We start from the raw sequence: 17,004 nt of genomic DNA on the forward strand, positions 1-17,004 counted from the left end.
AAGTAATTTGCTGAAAGCTAATCTGTTCATTGGTTAAATGTCTAAATAATATTTGTTATTTTATTGTTATCTTATCCCATTGGTTCTAGTAATACACACACAGCCAAAAGAAAAACGGTTTTGGATTTTACTGCTCGCACTAATTCGCAGTGATTCACAGACACTGATGACGTTTTTTTTTTTCTTTTGAGCAGCTTAAAATTTTTTTTTTAAATGTTTCAGTGTGAATTAGCATTTGCGCTATGAACCTAGAGTAATGTCAAACGTTATTTACGATTTTCAGCTGATATTCTGGAGTCCTTACATATCCTTCAAACTTAATATTTAAAATCGTATTGCAAAACTGACCGGGACAGTCATCTGTATAAACTTTAAATTAACATTAGTGACGCAACGGATTTAAGAAGATGTTATCAGGCTTTAGGCATGTGACTCAATAATATACCGTTGTAGGAGAGTTGTTTACGCCTAAGCACTTGGTAATGCGCGCTATTCAGGAGATTTTGCAACGTGACTGTTGCAGAGTGGGAAAATCATGGAGAAAATGAGCCTACTGTGGTTGTTCTACTGTTCACTGGCCAGGCACATTTGCAGATTCTCCTGACCAGTGTTTTTGTCTCCAATGACAGTAATTAAAGCTTTTGTTAAAGTCACATTCTGAAACTCAGCTGTTAATATAATGTTCACATAAGCCAAGTCACATGGCAGATCTTGCATTCTAAGTGTATCAAATGGATCTGTGCCAGAATGTGTGAGACATTGGCTTCATCCAGATATTAATTATGATGTATTTCAAATCTCTTTATCACTGGGAAAGAAGATTTGCTAGATTCTATGAAAGGGCTTGTTTCTTTGAGAGACATTTTTAGAGTGTGACCAGTTCTACCTATGTTTTTAATATTTTGCCACTGAAGTGTAATTGAGACCTAGTAGTTGTACCAATATGAGCAAGTCTATTCATTAGCTTGTTCCATCTGTAGACCAGTTAGTCTTAGTTGATTCACTTGTCAGAATGAGCTGGATTTTTCAGCAGGTTTTTAATATTATTCTTTCTCTCTACAGGTGTCATAGAGGGAGAGGACATGGCGTGTCCCTTTGTCCCAGTCTCTGTCCCTATGCAAAGGACCCTGTCAGATCACAAAAAGACTCAATCTGAGTGGACCTCTTCTCTGGACAGTCTGTCTGAAAGTCCAGACTCCACCTTTAGGAACTCATGGGTGAGAAGAGGTCCAGCCAGAACTTATTACCATCAGGATCCAGAGTTACCCATGAGAATGAACGGGGAAGAGTACGACAACTGCCTGGCCAGTGACGCTTTGAGCCATGACTCAGAAGAAAGACCACCTGTCCTCACTCTACTGGGCTATGAGATTATGGAGGAAAGAGCAAAGTTCACAGTAAAGGAGACATTTTGTCACTAAATCCAGGATCAGATGTTACCTTAAGTTATAACATATTTGGCACCAGTAACTGAGAAGAGTATGTTGAGTCAAGTTGTCCTACTGATTTGTTGAAGAGGAAATAAGTTAATAAACCTCTCCATTGTCTTTTAAGAAGTGTTTGAAAATAGCATGTGAGCGTGTGGTTTCCACTGAGATCTTTTTTTAAATTCCATAAAAAATGATGCATTTTTGCCCCCAAATTATCAGTTTTTAAGAGGGATGAGACTGTTGGCTTTTAAAAGAATGATAATAAGACAGTTGATTTGTTTTGGACCTTACATTCCATGCAATTCATGTAAGTTTTTTTTTTAACTGTAGATGTCCATGACATTATTTTCAGAGCCGATAATTCAAGAAGAAATTGATTATTAAAGACTTCAGAAGTACGTCTGCAGGCTTCAAAGGCATTGCTTAAGTCATACTCAGATGTTATCTCCAACAGTCTTTTTTCATTCCAGTCTGTCTCTGTTTCAGGCCTATAAGATCTTGGTGAGGAGGGTGCCCAATGAGAGTTGGGTGATTTTCAGACGATACACAGACTTTTCCAGGCTTCACGATAAGGTGACTCACTGACGGAGCAGTGACAGATCCTTATTCATACTCTCCCATTCTAGTCATGCATATCCAGCCCCTGAGTTGTCAGCGGTCTAGTATATTCTGGTATATTCGGTTTGTGCGGGAAAGGAGTTCTTTTTAAGGAATGCAGTTTTTAGAAATCATCTGACAGTTGTCATAGCCAATGACTGAATAACATAACCAATTAGCAGACAATTTAATAGGTCAACAGATATTGTTAATTCCATTGACAGAATTAAGTCTACATAGTTGTGAGATAATAATCTGTCATTTTATTGTGCGGTTTATGGGGTTGCTGCGTTATTCTTTCCTAAGGAAAACTAATCAGTGAAATAATCAGTGAAACTTGGGTGGCTACGTTTACATGATGCTGACTGGGTTAAAGGAGAACACTCTCTCTCTCTCTCTCTCTCTCTCTCTCTCCCTCTCTCTCTGGTTCCTGTGCCCTGCGGCCATAGCTGAAGGAGGTGTTTCCCAGATTTCGTCTCTCCCTGCCACCCAAGCGCTGGTTCCGAGACAACTATGATGTGGAGTTTTTGGAGGAGAGACAGTTTGGCCTGCAGGCCTTCCTGCACAGTCTCATGGCTCATACAGACATAACAGACAGGTACTTTGTGGAGGTTTAGCTTAATGATGATGAATGGAGACAATTTTTTTACCAGTCTCTCTCTTGTTGAGATGTGCAAACATGTGCAGTTCTTTCAAAGATACTTTCACTTACAACCTCACACAAAGACACTAAAAACATATTTTTGAAGCTCTTTATCAAAACTACAAACACTTCAAATATAAATGCAATGTATTTTTATATGTACAGGCATTTTTTTTTGGTTTTATTGTGGGGGTTGCTGATCTCAAGGGATTAATGTTTTAAATGAAAGAGTACTGTACCTTCTCTCTCTTGTGACCCTGACTATGAATTCTTTCCCAGCGAAGCAGTCAGACGGTTTCTGTGTCTGGATGATCCGCCTGGTCCCTTTGACAGTTTGGAAGAGAGTCGGGTGAGAATTTAAATTTACCCACTGAGAGTGTAGGAAAAAAGAAGAACTGTTTGAGAAAATACAGAGTATTGTGGCCATGTCGTATGATCATGAGTCATAAATGATGTGATATCGCTTTGTCTGTGACTTTGGTCGTCTCCTGATACAAAGTTGTTTTGTTGCTGATTATTATGAAGGCTTTTTGTGAAACCCTGGAGGAGACTAATCATCGTCTCCAGAGGGAACTGGGAGACAAACAGAGAGAAATTGTATCACTCAGGAAAGTGTTAGAAGATAGAGAGCTTCAAATCGGCATTCTTCAGAAAACACTTAAGTAATGTTATCTATGCCTTTCTGCTCTGTTGTTCATGTGTAGGACGCTAGAATTTTTCATAATTTATTTGAAACACAAATGTTCTGAAAGACTTTTTAAAGACACATTGCGTTGTATTACTGACATACATTGTTCCTCACAGCACTTGCATAGATGGAGAGAACATCAGCAGACAGTCAGCTCTGAACTGTGAAAGCAATGCTGGCATTTGTGCAGTCGCTTGTGCGGACGCTTGTGCAGACGAAGACGAGGGACTAAGAGGAGAAGAAGCTGATGATCAATCACCATTAGAGAGAAGGTTCCTATTCCTTATACTGCATCCTTGATGTGAACCACAGCTTTCAGAGAAACAGAAATGTCATATTTCTGTACTTTAGTAGATGTTTTTTTTTTGTACATACTAAAAGCATGAGAGACAGAGCCCAGAGAGCCAGGTAATGTGAAACTGACATTGTTTGTCAATAACCTTCTTTCATCAGGTGTGAGATCCAGCTACCAAAGAGGAGTTATGCAGCCTGCTGGTGTGGTCCAGCGACTCATAGCCACCCATCTAACCACATCTCAGTGTCCAAGGTCGTTGAAGACAAGGTTTAGAACTTTGGGGCAGGAGGCACAGAGCCTTCTCCTTCCAAGAGTTCTGAATCAGTCACCAGAGTCATCAACTACATGCTTCTCAACTCCATAGTAGCTTACATAGTAGCTCAGTCACATCACATTATGTGCAGAAACACTGCTGTGGTATATGAATGTATGTTGGGACTGACAGCTTTTTTTATATAATCCCCCTCTTTATACTTTTAAGTGGATCAAATCTATGTGATTGTGCATGTAAGTTTGTAATCCAAAGAGTTTCGTACATTCTGAAAGTCCAACGCTTCCTAGTTCTGTTTAAGATAGAAAGGTTGTAGCTAGCTTGATCAACTATGAACCCATTACGTATGTTTCTAAAATCAGGCCTGTGTGTCGTTCTACCTCAGTTTCACCTCCTATGTAAAACTTTCAGTAATACAGAGCAGGCGCATGCTCTTCCTCCTTTTTTGAATAATATGTGTAATGACATGATGATATGATAATGGTATCATTATCAGATGTCAAAGAGAAATGTTTCTTCTTATATGAAGGCTAAAAAACACATCCCAACCAAACATATGGAGTGGAGTATATATTTTGGGCTGAATGATTTCTATTCAGTGTTTGTAGTCAATTTTTTTTTCTCAGAAAAGTGTGTGAGTTCACAGGACTCTAACAATGTGAAAGTGTGAAAACTGATGAACCAGATGTAAATTTTGAAGAGAAATTTGAATTTTAATCCCAAACTTCAGCATTGTTTTTCTTTTTAGGCTCTCTTAACAGAAACGTTGATGCAACAGAAATATAGTGCATTCCAGGAAAGGAGAAACTTTAGGCCTATTCTAGCCTCTGCAATGTGACATTACACAATCAAAACAAAGTATTTCTGGTCCTCTAGATATCTCATCCTGTGTTATTTAAATAACCCCATATCTGACCGTGAATCTTATCTTTGGCATACCCATCTGTAAATTTATGCACCATTCTTTTCTGCAGCATTGACCAAAATATAATAGTATTATCATGCAAACTGTGCATCACATGCACGTGCATGAGTACATCACAACTGCCTTCACATTTTTTGATATATATAAATATATGTGTGTGTGTGTGTGTGTGTGTTTATGTTATTAAGTCTACTGAAAATATACTAAAAAATGAAAATTAAGTTAATTAAGAAAACTAAGAAAATTTTTACATATCTTTTTTTAAAGATTTGACATAGAAGTCACAACATTACATTATGATATGTTTATACAAATGTGATTGATTTTAATGCAATGAATTAAAAGCTCCTTGTCTTGTGGAGCATCTTACTTACAAATGAATCTCATTTGTTCAAGTCCTGAGGACTGTGAAAGAAACAGAACTTTCCATGGTATGGAAAAAATGAGTAACACTCTAGATTACTCAGTTTGACCATTTGGTGGCGCATTGTACCAATTTAGAGTGTTTAGAGTGTTTCAGCTTAGTGTGACTGTCATGTTTGTACTTTATGCTCTAAACATGCTCCATTGAATTGATTGGCTAAAAGAACTTTACAGAAGTAAGAAAATGGCTGTTCTCAAAGGTGCTCCTCTGCTCTGCAAGAAGTTACAGGACATTTTTTCACAAGGTTTTAGAACATGAGAAAGTCTCTCTCTTTCATGAGATTTGAGAATTTTTAATCGATGTCTCTGATAAAGACCTTTTAATTGAAATTGGAACAATTAAATGATTATGGGATTTTCTGTCTAAAACTAGAATTTAAAACTAGAACTTGAATTTTTATTTATTTTCATCCTTTTTTTCTTTTAGTATTTTAACCCAAATGATCTAAAATGCACTAAAGACTACATTGATATGCCATGTCCTTAATGGCTGTGGCTTTAAGTTTTCTGAGTGATGTGTAATCGTGTTGAAACTGTTCTGATTCGTTCTGACTAGAGAAAGGGCGAAACAGCATATTTTCTTATTGCTCTTTATGACAGGATGTAAAGCTCTCTTTACTTAGACAGCCTCATCTGCTTACTGCATACTAAAACATACACAACAGATACCCTTGGTAAACACTGATATATTAATGTAACATTAGAATTATTTCACTGATGATTTAATGACCATGAGGCAGTTGTCAAAATGAGTCTTTATGCCATGAAGAGTGAAGTGCCCCTTTAAGCCAGCACTAATGCAGCTAATGTAGATTTAACCTCCAACGCAGTCTTACTCAATCTGAGTGTTGTTCAGCCTGGGTTCCTGAGCTGATGATGACAAATCTCCTTCTGAGATTTTCTCCAAAATAGCAAAGAAAATGGAAATAATCCCTCTGAGCCAGTGATTACGTGTAGATCTTATGTAGGCAGGCAGACAGGAGACAGGAGTGAACCTGCTGATTACTTAAAATTAAACATAAATATATATAGATATAATATGTAAATATATGTGCAGTTGCAATATAACAGGTGGTATAAACTAACCTTATCACCACATGAGTACATACTTAAGGTGTTAAATATGAAAATTAAGGGATCATCACTGCATGTGCTTTTTTCTTGGTGGTTTTTAAGAAAACTGAGTAAGAAAAACACTGACATTTCTATTCTATCCAATATAGCATGTAATCACACTTATATTATTATGGTGATTAAAAAATATAAATATAAGAACAATATGTACTCTCTGCGTTAAAAAGGAGTACAACAATTTGAAAAAAAAAAACAAAAACACGGAAAAATAACATGAGATGTGCATCACAGCATGTAGCAGTGTCTTACTGTTTTCCCATATTAGTATGTCTCAGTGAGCATGGGAAGCAAAGATTTTACTGTGTGTCATAAAAGCTGGACAGCAGTTCAGTTGCTGTGCCCAAGGGATTCCATGAGGGATCCACCACAGAGGAAGAACACTGAAGTCAATGTGCCCCTGTCCATGTGAGTTTGAGTGCCTCTTTCTCTCTCTCTCTCTCTCTCTCTCTCTGCTTGTGCGAATGTGTGCCTGTTCATGTGGAAGTGGATGGGTCTTTAAGTTGAGAGAGTATGAGGCCATCCATATGTAATGTCTTAGAAAAAATAAATAAACAAGAGGATGAGAGAAGCCTTTAACATTTAATCTTCACTTGTGCAGAAAACTTCTCTTTAAAATGAACAGGCTCTCTTTTAAATAGATGTCTCCATGAGATGTTGACCTTATTGTAAAGTGCAGGTTATTCACGGGGCAAATTAATTACTACCGAGGAAAACAACCTCCTGAGCAAGGCGCACTCAATACAAGTGAGCCAACATTTGGGAATCGTCAAGGCTCATTTGTGTATCTGTGTGTGCGTGTGTGCACACATGCATATTTCAAGATACTCCAATCACAATTTCTGTATGACAGAGAAAGCTGCCCTTGAAGAATTACTGCTTTTGTCTGCAACAGCACTGCCTGCATAACTGTTCCCCTTAATGCCTGTGTTACAATTCCCTTGACACAAGTGGTTTGAACATTTGTTGTTGCAGTTCCTCAAGTGACCAATCAAAAATCAAGAAAACTTTCCTAGAATTTTGGGATATTTGGAACCTCTTGTCTGATCATTTTGTACGCAAAAGGATCTTATAAAAACTAAACTAATCATTGATAATTTTCACATATTTAAAATCTTAAGTACCCTGTCATTGTTTATTGTGGTGGCAATATTCTTGCTTGTATCCAGACTAATAAATGTTTCTGTCTGGTTTTTAATAGACAAGTACAGAGCTTTATTTCAGATATATAACAGATTTTACACATGGCATTTAATCATTATGTCTCAACTAAGATTAGATCAGTTACTCAGCTAAAATGAATATGCTTCCAAATACGTAAACAAATAAAGAAAACAAGGTAAAACCCGTTGTGAGAAATAAGGAAATATGTAGTATTGTTTGGTCTCAGTACACAGAAATTTAGTTTTATTTCAAAGATATTTTTTTAGACACACTAACCCCAAAGTAAGTATTGTGCTGTTTGAGGTTTATCCACCTGGTTTAACCTGTGGCTTAACCACGATGCAAAGTCTTGTACTGGGCATGGGGATTTTGTAGAACAAAGGGAACACATCTTTTATTTTAGAAAAACGTGTTCGGTTGATGTTTTGCCTCTGGAGTGCTTTTCAGATCAGCTAGCCTGATTGCCCTTGTGAAAGTATAGTGAAGTCAGTGACTGATGAACTCACAGCACAACCCGATACCTTGCGTCCCAACTGCGAAGTGGACAACTATGGAACTGATAGTAGAGTTACTTAGTCCGAATTTAGACAGGTTTAGAGCTGTTATTCTGACAGTTTAAGAATTTATGATTCGGTAACAGAAAACCTGAAATGCTATATAAAGGCGGGTACACGATGCTATGTGGCTCGCTGGAGCTCTGGGTTATTCACAGGATGGAAACAAACTCCAACATGGAAGCGAAATATGGTATTAATATACAAAGTCAGAGCATTAAACCATATGCTATGTATATATGCTCTCAGCTAGATCTCTCGCATTCGTATGATCTCAGCATGAGTTTGGGAATAAACACTCGTTTCACGGACTGGCATCAACAGGAGGATTGATGAGGCAAATAAATAAATAAATAAATAAGTGCATGTCCAAAATGAGATAAGACAGAGTTCCGTAGCACAGTGCCAGCAGAACTTCTCCAAAGATATATGCTCCGATAAGCCATACATGCAAAGTTTACACAGTCTTAAACACTTACCCCGACAGTCTCCGCGGGATCCTTCTTCTCGCTCTCTGAGGAACGCGGTTGACCCTCTCTTAGCAGAGAAGAAACAACATGTACCGGCCATACATTAAAATATTCTCACATGCTGTGTTCCGAGCCTGCAGATGATAGATAGCAGACTGAATGTCGGCCTTTTCACGCTGAGTTTGAATTGGTTGTGTCCAGCCTGAGGAGAGAAAACACATTGTGGGAACACTCGAAGAGATAAATTGTCCTCAGAGCTGGTGGTGAGTTTTTTTTTTTTTAAACATCTTATTCGTTGAATGATAAGAATACATCGTATTCACAATATGTTTTTGAGCTTCCCAATCTGCACCACATAGAAAAGAACAGACCTCTCACATGCTCTGTCCGGTCAAGCGCTCCCATAGGAAACCAAGAGGGAAAGCTCTGCAGTGGTAGAACCAAAGGTAATAGTTTTGAGGAAAGACCAGACAAACAAAACAAAAGCGGTTGCTTGAGGAAAGATAGGGTAAGCAGCTCACTTATTAAAAGCATTAAGTTTGGGTTTGCTCTGTGTTCTTTTAGAAAGTAGAACGATTAAACAAATGCAGCAAGACCAAACTGTCTTTTCTCATCGTGAAAATCTGTCCAAAATATGATACAGTTCAGAAGAAAAACAGACTGAAGAGACTGAACCATAACCATCGCTTGTCATTCCCTCTTTGCTTTGTTACATTGTTTTTGGAATGAACTGCATTCCAAAGGCTACAAGAATCAAACCATCACTTGGGATTTGAACCTGAGTCTGCTGAGTCAGTCTTAGTCCTGACTTTCTGTCTTAAATGGTTGACTCCAAGGCACTCATTTAAAATCTGTATACATCAATAAACACATTGTATTCCATACCAGTAAATGTTACTGAAACTTACAACTGACCATTCTTCTCTCTCCTGCACTGGTCATACTGCAAAGTGAATAAAACCAGCTTCCCACTTACCTGTCTAAGAATGAGGTGAGGTTATTTATTTTAATTTATTTTTTATTGGGTTTTTTTTATGTGAACTGAAATGATACTGATCTGCTAAAAAAAGATCTTTTGCCAACTGGGTAAGATGTCACACGAGCTCACCATAGGGAACAGTTTGGATTCTCTCAAAGAGGATGTCCTGTTGTTGCCACTGAGAACAAAAAACCCATCTACACATCTGCTCATGCTTACACACATCAGTAGTATAAGGTCTCTGGTCAGTAAGTGGTCAAGATGTGAATTCTTCAGTGAGGGTTGGGTTCTGTGTGGACCACCATGACAATGTGTGTGTGTGTGTGTGTGTGTGTGTGTGTGTGTGTGTGTGTGTGTGTGTGCGCGCGCGCATGCATGATGTTAGGAGTCAGCTGAAAGGTTGGCACCAAGCTTTGCTTGAGAGATGTATAGGCCATTAGTGGTAGTGATGGTCAAAATCACAACTCAAAAAGGTGTTGCACGATTTTTAGAGATTGTAAGTGAATGTTTTGTCTTGGATCAGGGTTGACCTCCTTTAAGTGCTTAAATTTTTAAGTTTTTGATACAAATATTATATTGATTAGAGCACATAATAAATTAAATGGAATGTATCAGTAGACAATAGCAACAATTTTATTTCTTGAGAATATCCACAATCAGAAACATTAATTTCATTGCAGGACAGAAAAAAGGCATATTTGTAAGGTTCTGGAAACAATTTTTTGGGGTGTTCCAAGAATGTCATAACCTTTAAAGCACTTCACAGCAGCATTCTGTACAAAACGTTTTATTGTTTATTTTATTGTTTTAATAAGGCACTCAAACATTGTTAAGTGTTCCTGGCATACTGTTTGGCATCAACTTCACATATGAGAGTCATGATGGGGCTGTAGGAACATTTATTATTTGGGTTGAGGAGAACCCCTTAGCTATTGATATTTTCTGCTTGACTGACATAGAAAGAACATCAGGGAGGTATTCCAGAAAGTGGGTTTAGTGAAAACTCAGAGTTTGTTAACTCAGAACAAGTAGTAAACCTCCTAATAGAAGAGCTCAATGGCTTTGTTTTGCTAGGAGAATGAATAACTCTGAGTTTTCACTAAACCTGCCTTCTCCAATACCTCTCAGGTGTCAAGAGTCACTACTGATTATAGCTCTGTTTTTAAACAACTTGAGAGACTTCCTTCAACCCAAAGGCATAATGTCTGAGATTCCATGTCTCATGTTCATGTAGAGCACCCCATATTAAGGCAATTATCTTGAAACATGACTTAGCCATTCACTTTATCAGGGCTACAGTTCTTGCAGTAATGTAAGCTGTAAGTGAAGTGTTTATGACAGCTTGAGCTGAATTTAATATGTGCGTTTCCCTTTGATCTCTCAGCCCTTCCAGTTCGTCACTGTCAACTTTCAGTAAGTATAATCCAAGTCTTGTGATGCTAATGTGTTGCAGTTATAGCCATGAGTTTCATTTGCAGTATTGCTGCAGCTGTGATACAGTGTTACACACGACACTGGACTGATCTAGCTGATGCACTGAAGAGAGTTACTGTTTACAATCCACAGAGGTCTGAGGTCTTTTGTCTCAGATGGACAAATTGCTCCAGCTGCACATATGGGCACTTACATGAAATGTTTTGTCTGGAACAAGGCAGAGGAGCAAACAGAAAAAAATAAAAATAAAAAACTTTAAAAAATTCTTATACTTATTTGTATAACATTATGGTTTGCAAACTATTTGTAAGCTTATTTGAAAGGCCAGGCTAGTTGATCTCATGGGGACAGAAACAATATCTGGAGTCCTCCAGTACATGTTAACTGCTGTAACCCTCTTTTAGAACTGCAACTCAAACACACCCGATGCGACTAAATGGGGTCCTTATGAGCCTCTGAATAGCATTTGGTGTGTCATAATTAGTGCTGAATTAAAATTCCAGCAGATGTCCATGTCTCAGGAAGAATGCTGCTTAGCCACATGGTAAGTGCATGTGAGTGAATCCAAGAAGTACGTCATTGGCAACTGGACTGTGACCCAGTAATGTCCCCCATAAGGGCACAAAATGTACTCTTACAATGTGTTTTTTGTGGAGTGAGCAAAAACATTTCTTTGCACAAAGATGTATTATCATATATATGAAAGTTTTTTCATGTGATTGCTTACATATTGATATTGTGCTTTTGCTGAAACTCTTGGGTAGCTTTTTGATAATGTGTCACTGTTCGCAAACTCATAATTACGGGGCAGTTTTGACATGGCTTAATATTTACTGACCTGTATTAAAAATCACTAAGTAATGTTTATGTAACCTACCGTATAGTGGGAGTAGGTGCTTTGAATTAATGAGGCTAAATGCCAGTATGTTGAGTGCACTTCTGGCTGACCTTAAAACATATCCCAAAGTCCTCACTACACCTCCCTAAAAATCTCACTACTCGGGGTTCTTTAGTCAAGCATTCAGGGGAAATGTCTTTCCAAGAATTTCCATTGACTGAAACTGATAGTGGCTTTATTTTTAAAGATGTAAACTCAGATCACTCAGATGAAGTCAAGATGTTTCTCTCAAGAAACTGTAACTGCACACCAAATGTGTTATTTACAGAGAACTTGATGTGAGGTGAGCGTATTTCATATTTTGCATGTGACAGTGTGCAGTTCATTCTTTAGATATTTGTGTTATGTAAGTGCTTTTATACCTTAATGTCTATCAAACAATTAAACGTCACATCAAATCAGTGTTTACTCCCAACTGTTACTTTGAATGAACTCCAGTTTGGATGCCTTGGTGAAGGAATTTACACACAGGAATTTATGTAATGATGACATCTGTGGAATTTACCTGAACTGTCCCCTGTAAGAAATCAGAGTGCAAATCAAACTTGCAAATCAGTCAGACTAGACATGAGTAATTCAATACTAAATCACTTAATCTGTGTGGCTCTATCACAAACCAACTGCTTTGACCTGACCATAACCTCGTCAGTAAACCAGACAGCAACCAACAGGCAAAGTATGAACCTTTTCAAACAGCCAAATGCCTTTTTTTAATTTAGCCCCTAACATCAAGCCAATGCAATAAAAAAATCCAAACATATCAGTATAATAAATCAGGATACAGGGATGAACAACATACAAGAAATCTACAGCCCTGTCTTTTTTTTAAAAGTATTTCAGCAATGTAACCTTCTATTGGATTATCTAAGAGAAATCAGTAAGTTCATTATGTCTCTCTATGGATAAAATACAGAAAGATTAAAAACATACTGAATTAAGCTGTAAAAGGGGTACATCTTTTAAGCAACACTGGATATGTGACGATATATTGACTCTACTCTGAATCTGAATGTCATTTATATTCATATATTAACAGGCGTATAATAGTATTTATGTTATTTTATGTATGCAATATGTAAAGACGAGTACGTGTACAGGAATTTAAACAGCTTCTGAGCTCATCTATATATTATTTCCTCAAAAGTCAGTTTGTAGGACTCATTGTTTTGTCAGCTGCATTGAAGATTTTGTCCATCCATCTACCATCTATGGACGTTGAAGGCGTTCGTCGGTGCCCCATCGGACAGCTCGTCTTCATGTTGTAACTGTCATCGTAAAATAGACTGGAGAGCTACATATCATCTCAGTTCATTATGAGAAAATAAATTCAGGTGGTAACAAAATGTAGCCCAGTTCTTAAAAAAAATCCGCAAATTGATCCAAAGCCCATTAATACACCAGAGTGGAAACTATGGGGAAAGGAGTTGAGATCATTGAATTGTATACAAGTTGAGCGTAGTGGGCGTGGGTAAATTTTGCGGTCAATAAAAGCGGCAATGGCAGACCCGAATCCAGACAGCGCGTATCTCAAAGACCCTCAGTCAACGCGCGCACTCTATATACATATATTTTTTTGGAAGTTTCGGACCACATTGAAAGTATTCATTTGTTTTATTTCATTTTCTAGTGGTGGTAGTGCAAGGTGCACGGCTAAAAATGAATATGACGTGGAAATTCTTGCTCTGTATTTGCATACTATTTGTCGCAACTCAAACAGCTCTGGCTGATAGAAATAGACTTGATCTGCACAGAAAGCATGAAAATGATGTCTCAAACGCTCCCGCTACCGGTAAGACAAAACCTATTTTCTGTTACAAGCAGCACTACTAATTGCAGTGTTTGCTGTGGTTATCGGTGATTTTTAGCCCAAATAGCAATTTTGGTTTTGCTGTAGATTGTTGGACTAATATCCTATCCAATTTCTCGGTGAAAGGAAAGTTACCTTAAAGGTGTATGAAGCACCCATGAAATCCACTGCCTAATATCTAACACTGAGTGAAATGCAGGGTTTGTACCCCCTATAAACCTTCATTCTTTAAAACACCAAGGTGTTGCTGTTTCCACAGCCCTGCTTGCCCCACATAGAGAGTGACTGTTCTTTATTTTTTTTATTTTATTTTTTTGTCGGTCACCCACACAATTATTTAGTGGAAGTTCCCAAGGGCTAATTCAATGACACAGACATAGATAGATAGTTATTTGATTTATGAAAGACTCTTGTATTATACCAAGAGAGACTCGATTATTTATATGAATGTGAGGTCTGTCGTTCCCGGTTTAAATTTTATTTCCTCTGGCGTAGACCTATTGTCAGTGTCTTTTTTCATGGTACAAGGAGCACATCAAAGGCCTTAACCCTGTTCTAGAGGTCAGAGCGATATCAGATCGACAGTTCGGCGTATTCAAAACACTATTTTGATCATTCTGTGTTTGGCTGTGGGGTCACCTAACCTATATCACTCAAAAAATAAATTCGTTTTTTTGATAGGCTATTATCGGGTACACAGCGTGTGATGGAGGTAAGAATTCACTCCGGTACTTTCTGTAAAACTGGTGAAAGCACTTCACCATGGAAACAGAATGTATGGTCAGAGTGATGCATTAGGCCTATGTTCAAAGTAGTGAGCGTCACGTGACCGAGGACTTTAATTCGGAGCGGATGCCTGATAATTAGTCCAAAGCTACGCCACCTCTGAAGGGAGAAGGCTGTGGGTTACAGAGATTACGCATATTCTCTCAAGAATTCAAAGGTCCTATTCTTCGTAAGGATTTTCATCTGCTACGTCATCATTTATCCTTTTCGCCTAAGCTTGTGACGAGGCTGATTTACGGGATATTAATGCTTAAAAACAATCAGACCTTTCAAGACTGTTTTGACTGAGACACCAGGGAATCAAAGAACCAAAATGTCTAGATTTTAGCGTAACTCTGAGAAATTTTAATGAGAGCAGATGTCACTGCAAGTCTCGGTCCAAATGCCTGAGGATCTTGGGTGCCTCCCAAATGGGTCAGTGTTGCGGGCGCTGTTCAGTTTACAGTGACTCATGCGAGACAGACAACAAGTACTTTATCTAGTTGTTGCTTATCACATAAATTTAGCAATAATAACCATTCATTTCAGTAAACTGCACGATCTAATCCATCAGTTCCGTCAATAGCGACAGTCCAAGGTTGTCTACATACCCTGAACTGGCGCTCTCTCGTATTGCAATATGTATGTTTGTGGCCTTCTGCTTTTGGATAATATATAATCTGAAAAACATAGTGCAAATCCGATTGAATTTGTCATATAATGGCTTTTAATCAACCATTAAGGCAAGGATTTGAAAACTACTCTTGATTCCACATTTTGCCGGCTTTTTTCTTTTCTGCAGGAGTCTTCAATCAGGATAAGCCCAAGAGGTTGTTTGCCAGAACCCGGTATCTCTCTCACCAGAGGCCCCACATGACAGTATGTTTTGCAGTGTGAAAGTGATGATGGGAAATAAGGCAAAACTGAGTCAAAACTTGCATCTTCCCGTTTCAAACATCATTAGAATGACGAAATAACTGGTTCTTTGTCAGGACTACGAATGTAACTTGGATGTCCATTTTGTGCCTTTTTGGGTGTACTGAGAAGACAGCATTAGTGACAGCAACATAAATTAAAATGTAATGAAATGCTCTGTTTAAGTCTAATAGCGCTTGGATCTTTCCATTCAGTTTGTAATCCAGATGGTCAAGAATATTTGCCATTTAAATATATATTGGATCCAGGTGCTAAACATAGAGCTCAGAGTGTACTATTTCTCCAGCTAAGAATTTCCGTCATAGACTTGACCCAAATTCTCAGCGTGTTTTCTTTTTTTCTTGCTTTCGTTTATAAGGATGTGTGAATGTTCAGATAGTGTGGGTGTAATCAGAGTTGTCGTTTGTTTTCCTCCAGAGGCCCAAGCCTGAGCCAGCAGCCCCAGCACGGCAGTGTGCTGGTTTGATGGAGAGCTGCTCTGCACACACGCCGTGCTGCGACCCCTGTGCCTTCTGCCACTGCCGGCTCTTCAACACCATCTGCCACTGCTGGAGACTGGGCCATTCCTGTCTGAAAAAGACCTGAAAACCTCAGATTCTCAGATATACAGTAGACTGTACTGAAACAGACACACACACACACACACGCTCATATTCGTCCATATATCCATATCAACTATACTGATATGTTCATAAAACACTGAAGTCTTTAGGGATATGAAAAATGTCCCCACAAGGTCAGCTTTGTTATTTTCATATTTTCACTATCCATGCATTTCCGCGAGTTCTGTAAAACTTAGACACACATTCATTCATCACATGTAGACTATACACTCGCGCCACCCCAGACTATTCATAGAGTTTTCACTTTCAGGCACTTAATTCAGCTCATATTCATGATTTGCAGCAGATACTGAGAGGGCAGGCTGACCTTGATGAGTAAAGGAGAAACATGGCAGAACACAGTTACGGTCACATTGAATACAAACACACACATAGTGTTGTCTCACTAATGATGACTCCACAGTAGCTATTGTGGAAGTTGCTCATTTTGACATGTTCCAGACAAAAAGATTCCAAAAAAAAGCATAATTGGTTGTATGATTTATTAGAATTCTGTTAAAAGTAAGATTATTAAATGTAAGTCCAGCAGTTGCTCAATCCTCTGTTGACACAGTTTGAGTGGATGAGATGGTAGTTAATCAAGCTGCAAAAAACTGTGTGTTCTTTCTCAAGTCAAATACTTAACCTCCATTCACTTGTACATATGTTTTATGAACAATGTTGTACAGTTGCCATAGCAAACCTGTCACAGATAAAATACTCTGATACATACATGACACACACTATTTGTGAAATCCGAGTCATTGACTTGATACCATGCAAACTTGTTACCTAGACCAAATCAAGAAAGTTTTTTTTAGTTTTGTAGTGATAGTTTTTTCATACCGTGTTGTCCGGTTAGGTTTTCCTAGTACAAATATGACGCAGAATTACAGACTCAGATTACAGACTACAAACAAATACACACACACACAGGCACACATACAAAAATGTTAAAGAAACATTCAAAATTTGAGGAATTTTTGAGTATC

General features: G+C 38.1%; 2 protein-coding genes across 2 annotated transcripts; both read left to right on the plus strand.

Moving 5' to 3' along the window:
• The first annotated feature begins 1,082 nt into the window (after positions 1-1,082).
• LOC115812262 (sorting nexin-16) lies at positions 1,083-3,926 on the plus strand. The gene is made up of 6 exons (XM_030774748.1): positions 1,083-1,397; positions 1,917-2,003; positions 2,477-2,625; positions 2,950-3,019; positions 3,196-3,332; positions 3,812-3,926. The coding sequence occupies exons 1-6, from the start codon at positions 1,083-1,085 to the stop codon at positions 3,924-3,926; spliced, it is 873 nt and encodes a 290-aa protein (XP_030630608.1).
• A 9,638-nt stretch (positions 3,927-13,564) lies between these two features.
• On the plus strand, positions 13,565-15,995 carry asip2b (agouti signaling protein, nonagouti homolog (mouse) 2b). The gene is made up of 3 exons (XM_030774750.1): positions 13,565-13,691; positions 15,277-15,353; positions 15,828-15,995. Exons 1-3 carry the CDS (start codon positions 13,565-13,567, stop codon positions 15,993-15,995), a joined length of 372 nt encoding a protein of 123 aa, XP_030630610.1.
• Positions 15,996-17,004: the final 1,009 nt, after the last annotated feature.

This window comes from Chanos chanos, chromosome 5 (assembly GCF_902362185.1).
Source record: "Chanos chanos chromosome 5, fChaCha1.1, whole genome shotgun sequence".
Lineage (NCBI taxonomy): Eukaryota > Metazoa > Chordata > Actinopteri > Gonorynchiformes > Chanidae > Chanos > Chanos chanos.